This window comes from Rhea americana, unplaced genomic scaffold (assembly GCF_003343005.1).
Source record: "Rhea americana isolate MKP2758 unplaced genomic scaffold, rheAme1 scaffold_2, whole genome shotgun sequence".
NCBI lineage: Eukaryota > Metazoa > Chordata > Aves > Rheiformes > Rheidae > Rhea > Rhea americana.
This window is the reverse complement of record NW_028186149.1, coordinates 4,414,709-4,422,756: the sequence shown is the minus strand read 5'-3', so window position 1 is coordinate 4,422,756 and position 8,048 is coordinate 4,414,709. Positions and strand designations below refer to the sequence as shown.

General features: G+C 37.0%; 1 protein-coding gene across 1 annotated transcript in view; it reads right to left on the bottom strand.

Annotated features, from left to right (window-relative positions):
* Positions 1-7,884, bottom strand: part of SLTM (SAFB like transcription modulator) — a 33,994-nt gene extending 26,110 nt beyond the window's left edge. The window contains exons 1-2 of the mRNA XM_085303658.1: positions 7,802-7,884; positions 3,853-3,922 (exon numbers count right to left, since the gene is read on the bottom strand). Coding sequence (XP_085159784.1) covers positions 3,853-3,922; positions 7,802-7,884 — 153 coding nt within the window. The remainder of the gene's footprint in view (positions 1-3,852; positions 3,923-7,801) is intronic.
* Positions 7,885-8,048: the final 164 nt, after the last annotated feature.

Below are 8,048 nucleotides of genomic sequence, written 5' to 3'. Positions count from 1 at the left end.
GGCCCTTTGGGAGAAAAACGGTGCTTAACAGTGTGCCCTGCCCGTGCGCCTCGCTTAGCGCAGCTGCGGCTGGGCGAGGGCCCGCGGCGCCGCGCTGCCCCCGGTCGCTGCGCAGAGCCGGGGCTCTCCCGAGTGCGGGCCCCGCCATGGCTTTCCCCTTCTTCGTAGGCCTGTGCAAGCTTTGCTAAAACGGACCTGTTTCCTAAGGTTTCGAGTTGTTAGTTCTTGTAATGAAGCGTTCGTTGGACTTCTGTCAGAACCACTTTTTCTTAAATAAAAGCAATATATGATTATTTATATATTATTGCTGCCCTTCTGTTTACACTAACTAGTTGGGTTGTGTCTTTTTACTTTCTCTGGCCACTGACTTCTCTGGGTTTAGGAAACGTACTTAGAGATYAGTCCTGATTCTAGTAGTTTTACTCAGGTTAAATAGCAGCTCCTTCAGGCATTAGCTGCATTGGTTTCAAAGAGGAGAGGAAGAACAGCTTAAGCAGAACTGGATTTATTCTGGCAGAGGTTTTGATTTCATGTGCTAAGCAAGTACAATATTAATGTTTTAAATCAAATTGTTTACATATATCTAATTTTTCTTATGGATTTATTAGTTTATGTTTGTATCAGATAATGAAAGTGTTATCTCTTAGCTATCATTTCATTCACTTTCTGCAGGAAAATCTCAAAATCATTTTGTCAATATTAGATGTTACAGATACTATTACACCTTAAAATGAGGAAGAATACCTGACTTTAAATGTCTTAAATACAGTTTATCTCAATGATTCTCATTTTCTTCATTCAAAAAATCGGATATTGATAAAATTGCTAATATGAATGAGTGCTCATTATACTGAATAGATCTGGAGTATAGCTTGTAGGCTCAGAAGTCATCTTTTGCTCTACAAAGTTAGAAAACTGCATTTTTTTTCCCAACTAGATTTCTGGCACCACTTTTCAAGAAAAAGGTGTGGAAGCACAGGCGGGAATCCAGAAAAAAAGCAATAGATCTGAAAAAATAGGATTTACAAGGAGCAATTTAAAGTGCTTATAACTTAGAGAAGACTGGGGAAGCTATGATAACTCTCTTCAAATATATAAATAGCTGCTTTAAAAGGGAAGATGGAAAGCTATTCTTTATTTGCATGGTGGGTAGAATACAATGGTCTTAAAATACACCAAGGAAGAAATAGGCTAGGAAAAAATGTTTTCTAACGGAATAGAAAGCAATTTCCATTATTCATCCATTTTGATAGGTTGTGGAATATGCAACATTTGAGTAGTTTTTTTTTTTTTTTAAACATATTAGATACAGGTCAGAAGTAGTTGGTCCCGTGATGGGGCAGAAATTTGTTTGACAGGTTATGATCTCTTTTCATAAGAGTTATGCTTACTTAATGTAACATTATTTCAAGAGTACTTCTGAAATGTAGTTTGATTTCTCAGTATTATGTTTGAATGCTTCAAAGCAGTCAGGATTTGGCCTCTAATCTTGGTTAAATAAACTTTTTCTGTGCAAATCGAGTCTTGAAGATTTGCAACACCATCCTCTTCTCTTCTCCTGTCTTTAAATGCAGTTTAGAAGTATGTAAGTGATACTTTACTTAAGTAGTTATCATTTAATGAAGACTAACTAATATTATCCATATATTTAAATGTATGTACATTAAAAGCATGTACACAAGTCTAAAGGAAAACATAGTTTGGACTGATAATTGCATGAGTGTTTTAGACATACAAGGCTTCTGTTTCACTTGGTAAAGATTTTATAAAAAGAGCAATCTTAAATAAGAAATTAGTATATACTTATATAATAAGCTTTGCTTATTTTGAATTCAGCAAAGCACCATAGTCTTAATCAGAATTGTCAATTTTACTGTCATAAATTGTTCTAATCTAAATGAAGACAAGTTACTGTGTCCAGTTTCAGGAATGAAAGAGAAGGCTACAGTACTCATAAGCTCTTTTATGGGTGTTGCTTGAATTGTCTGAACATGCAGATCCAAAAAAATTGAGTAGGACTGCTACCAGTAAAGCTCAATAATTGGTGGCTGATCTTATTGATTTCATGTAGGTGTCAAATCTGTAAAAAAAAAAAAAAAAAAAAAGGCTGAGAGTGACCTTAAGACATAATCTCTGCCACCCTCCTGCCACAAGGCATGATAAATTATTATGAAACCAACCTTGATGGATGCTTGTCTAACCTGTTCTTAAGACCTGAAATGGACATTCCACTCATTCCTCAGGCAGTCTAGTCTAGTCCTTAACTGCCCTTTTTTTTTGAATGTCTAAATTAAATCTGTTTTGCTGCAATTTAGCCTTTTTATTCAATGTGAGTAAGGACAGTATGCCCTTTATCTTTGCGGCAGCCTTTTATATAAATGAAGACTATTACCATGATTTTGTCCTATCTTCTATTCCTGGAGTAAAAGCCCCAATTATTTCTGGTTTTGATCAGAATTATGGAGCATATGACCCTTTTTTTGTTGCTCTCCTTCAGCTCCTGTCCAATCTTTTCACAATTTCATGAAGTTATCTTGTTGACAATTCTTCTGACTATACACCTTGCTAAGATGCATGCCCTTTTCAACCTGATGAAATTGTTGACATGTTCAACTTGTGATGTTCTCTGTTGGTTTCTTTTTTACAAAATGATTAACTGTCATTCTTCATTCGGTGCAGCTGATTATTCTGCTTATTAGCTCTGCTTATTCTTCTAAGTGCAGAACTTCGTATTTATAGAATTCATATATGTATAATTTTTTCAGATAATTTAAAACTCTAGCCTTGACCTCTGCTCTACTTGTAGCCTCTCTCAGCTTGGTGTTAACTGTAGATTTATAAATGTAATCTCTAATCCATCACCCCAAAAGTATTAAAATATTGAATAGTACCAGATGCAGGAGACTCCTGAGGAATTTCAGTTGATACAAAATTTTGGTCTAGTAATAATCCACTAATAGCTATCCTCTGAAAAGAATCATTTTTTGCACCAAATTCATACAGTTTCTATCTAGATTAAATATCCTTATCTTCATTACAAAAATGTCAAGAAAGAAAATGTCAAAAGCCTTACTGAAGTTAAGATCTACTGCTTTTATTCATGTCTGTGATGCCTATCATTCTGTCACAACTGGAAATTAAGTTGGTTTGATAGGTTGTCATATTGCGTTTTGCCTATTATTTTACACTTTGTTATTTTTTAAGTATCTACAAATATTTTGTTTTAAAACTTATTCTAGTATTTATCCAGGAATTTTAATTAAGCTGACTGGTTTGTAATTTCTTTTTTTTTTGTTTGTTTTTTGTTTGTTTTTTAAGAAAAATCCATTGTTCTTCTGTAGTCTCTTGAAATTTCTACTAGTTTTCGAAGAGAAGATTTTTTTATGCAGTTAAATTCTAAAATTGTGATAAATTTTGACTGGAAAATAATAGTAGCTTTTAAAAGAGGACAAATGTTTGGCCCAGGTAGCAGTTTTTAAATGACAACAAATACTGAGCTACTGTAAATTCTCATTTGTCTGTTATGTATTTGAGGCACCTGAAAGTTGTGAACCTCATTAGATTTCTTTTTTTCCTCTTTGGGCACTGTAACTCTGGTTTGGCTGTAAGAAGAGTATTGTAGTTTAGACGGTGCTGATCAGCTTATGCCTACCTCACACCAAAGCATAACTGAGGATCAGGATCAAACACTAGCCTTTTCATCTGTATTAATAGTTTAATGCAATTGGTGTACTCTGTGCAGTTTGAATGTGCCTGTGGACTCTAAAAATGCAGTGATACTCGATGCTTTTAAAATGTGGAGAAGTATTTCTCCCCTCGATTTTATAATAGCCTCACTGTTAGACAATTCACCTGGTATTGAACAGGGTATCCCAGTTCCTTTTCTTCTTCACACAAAGGTTCACTCATTTCTCCATATCCCCTTTTAGGAAAGGAGATGTTAGTTAAAGAAAGAGGAGCAAACTACCTGCGCTTCACAAAGGAGTCTCCTTTGAGATGCGTTGTTTTTTTTTGTGTTTTCTATCAGCAAGCTGTATGCAGTTCTCAGCTTAACATGCTGTTTGTTTAGAAACTCATTTTGAAGTGTGTTGTTTCACTATAACTTCAAGCATTTTCGTTGTTCTGGAAGTTTAACTTTCTAATACTGTATTTTTGATCCTACCTTGGGTGCTAACGACATCAAAGTTACTGCAACAGTAAATGGTGCAATGACTCAGTTCCCTTTTGGAGATGCTGGGCTCATGCTGTATTAACTGCAACAGGAAGAGTCCCTCTTTGAACAGCACTGAATCATGTCCCAGTTCTTAYGTTACATTTGCCTGGTTACTTAACTTAAAATTTTACTTTTAGTAATTCCAATCTGACTGTATTCAAACCTCTGAGCAAGCATACACTTAAAAATTATCAGCTGATATATATGTTGCACTCCTCTCTTCTGCAAACAAAGCAAGAATTAATATAATTTGAGATGCCTTCAGTGAGCACTTGACAATAGATGAATTATTAGCAATTCTTAATTTCAAAATCTAATATGCATCATTGCTATAAAAAAAAACTTTTTCCACTGCAGTTTTTTTGTTGATGTATTATTGATATACTGTACGATGAAGTCAGTAAAATGAGTAGCATTCAGTAGAAATGAGTTTCTGATTTACAAGTAACTCTGAGTAGCTCCCATTATAATTTCTGTATGGAACAGCAAGGCGAAGGACACACAACTTGTAAATCACAATGTTTGTATTCTCATTTTTTGACTACTGAAAGTATATATACCTGCTATTTCTTGGTGTAAAATTAGATTATGGAGTGGAAGCTGCTTTAGCTGTTTGTTTTAAACCTAATTGCTTTAATAGTACCTACTGATTCCTCAAGAAAAACACAAAAGTGTATTTTGTCCCATTATTTTACAAGCACTGAAAGAATCTAAAAGAATATCTCATGTGATCTTCCCATCAACAGTCTGCTGGCATGTGTGTTTTTTTTTTGTTTTTTTTTTTTTTTTTTTTTTTTTTGATAAGGAATACAAACTTTGTTTTCCTTACTTTTGCTCCTGCTAAGAACTCTGTCCAACTACACGGCTGAGCTGCTGCAGGTACTTCAGGATAGGGCTTTGGTTTTGTTTTTTATTTGTTTTTTTGACACAACTGTGAAGTGCAATCTCCTGCCAGTTGGCATTATTTTCATGTTATTCTAAGATAGCTTTTTCTGTATATATTTAGTTTTGCCAGGCCCTGAGGTACACATGGAAATGGTTTTGTTCAACAATATTTAGAAGTTGAAGAGTTCAGTATAAATTGATGACATTGTGGCCTGAAAGCTATCCTGAAATTTGCATTAGAGATTTAGAATAACTTGCTTTAACCATTTGGGATTTTGTAGCTTTTAAGGATGAAGAGGAAGATGTTTCTCTTGTTTTTGTTAAAGGAATGAACAAAATAATTTCAAAACAACTGTTCACTGGATCCTAAAATAATGCTAAAAGTAACTTTAATAACATTAAAATACATAGGTAGAAGTTAAAAATAAACTATTTAATTGTGAATAATTCTGGGCATTGAACTGCATTTTCCCATCACCTTTCTTAAATAATTGTGTTAATAACTATTCAATAATTGGCAAGCTAATTTCTACCAGGTACTAACTTAAGTGGGAGGTGGTCCATTACTGATTTTTTTTTCTTTCTTTCTTTCTCTCTTCTCTCTCTCTCTCTCTTTTTTTTTTTTTTTTTTGCCAGCTGGTAGCCCACAGTTAAGCTGTGACATTAGAAAAACATAGCTAATAAAAATCCTTGGAATTCTGTTTTTAATGTGTTTTAATTTACCCAAGCAGCAAAGGTCTATCTAATAACATACAAGTAAGTGAAACATTTGCAGAGGATCTGGCCACTCTGTCTTTGCACTGGAAAAAAGAAAAAAAGAGAATACCTGTGCTATCCTGTACTACTTCTTAATTTGTGATCTGAATTTTATAGCCAATATGTAGCCAATTTTTTTTTTTTTTGAAATTGTCCTTTTTTTGTATGTCTTTCACCTAGTGAGCATAGGGTGACTGTACTTTTTTTTTTCTGCTAAGAACTTTCTGTCATCTTTGACATGAGTTTAAAACAATTGTAAAGTAAATATGTAAAGCAAATAATGTACTACTACATTGGTATTAGCCTCTGCTTAGGTTATAGAGAGAACTCTCCTTTCAGTCTCATTTATTAAGGTAATCCAGTCAAATGTTTTTAGCTTCCTCTTGTATTATATATTCTGTCTTCCCTGGATCATTCTGTTAAGGTTAGAGTTCATCTTCCTTCAATACATATAACAACAGCTAGATAAAGTATTCTAGATGTGGTCTTACAAATATTTTCTATGATACTTTCTCTAATATATTCTAGGGAGGTTTGCTTTTTTCACCGTGTCTATGTAAGTTCATTGTTGGTATTCATTTGACTTCATTAAAATTCTCATCCTCCTGCATCAGCAAGTCTCTAAATGCCCAATTTATAGCAAAACTATTACTTACTAATCTTCACATGCACAATCTTACATTTTACTTTGCATTTTTGACCTTGCTGCTATTACTCTGGTCTTCAAGAGCATTCAGTTCTTCCCATATGATATGCTCGTTCTTCTCTGTTTTACTTTCCAGCAGATTTTATCAGCACCTTTTAGCTTCTTCTGTGCCATGGTCATTAATAAAAAGAAATCTTAATTAATAAAAAAAAAACAAGATTGCATCAGTGTTAGTGATCTCCATTGAATCTGATATCACCTTCTTTCCACTGTTTGTTGCAATCTCTTCTCTAGCCCGGTTTATTTTTTTAATATTTCTATTTTTATACTCTTCTCCATTCTTCCCAGCTTCAGGGATTATTTCATCTGTGGCACAATGTCAGAAGGTTTACTGAAGTCCAGTTGCATGAGGCATACTGATTGATTTTTAAAAAATAAATTATTAAAAAATACCAGGTTAATCCTGCATTTTTGTGTTGATTGAATACTGAAATAAATTACTACTTTACATATGGAACCATATGAAATCATCTGTAATCCTTTCTTCTCCGTATACACGTCCAACTTTTTTTCTTTGCTGTCATGTTACACATTAAGCTGAAAAGCTTTTTGTTGTTTGTTTTCATATTATTTTCATGGTGTAACTCCTTTTACATGTAATCTCTGCTTTATTAACATCTTGGATACTCCTTTCTTTGCCAAACCTTTTCCTGCCCCGGAAGTGTGTCTTCTTTTGAAGTAGTTACTTACTGATGTAGACTCTTTCGTGAAAGCCTTTTTTCCTCGTTTGAGAAACACGTAGTTTCATCCACTTCTGGTTTAAGGAAATTTCGTTCAGAAACTCATTCCAGTAATAGCCTCCAATTCTCTTTTTTTCTCTCTCTCGTGACCATTGTCTTTATAATGATGCAGGAGCCTTGTTTAACTCCTTCAAAATCCATACGAGCTCTTGTATACTTACGACTGTCCTGGCCGTCCATTCAGCGTGAGATCTACTGCTGCAGATGAGCCTGCTCCTTCTGCCTCCCCCTTTTAATTAGCGCTTAGCCGGAGCAGCGCCGTGGCCGCGCATCGCCGCTCGACGGAGCGCGCAGCCCTTTCGTACCTGCTGCCTCGAGTTTCAGCTCCTGCACGGGCAGCGCTTTGGGCACCGGTGCTGCGGGGACGCGGCGCTGCCTGCTGCGCTCCGGTGTCGCCGAGACACGCGGAGGGCGCGCGGAGCCGCCGCGGAACTGTCTGCGCGGCGCCGGCGCAAGGCTGCTTCTGCGGGGCTGGGCAGGGCGTTACCGCAGTGCGCGTACCTGGCCAGCACGGCGGCGAGGCTGCTCCTCCGCCTCTCCCAGCGGCTGCCCCGGGCGCTCGGCACCCGGAAGGGCGGCGCCATAAGGCGCCGCGGAAGGTTGGTGCGGGCCGGCGGCCGTTGGGGCGCGCGCCGGGAGCCGTTGGGCGCGCTCGGGGAGCCGTTGGGCGCGCGCGGCGCCCCTGCGGGCTTGGGGCAGGTTCTGAGGGAGGGCGGGGCGGTGCCCCGCGGCTGCAGCGGCCGGGCTT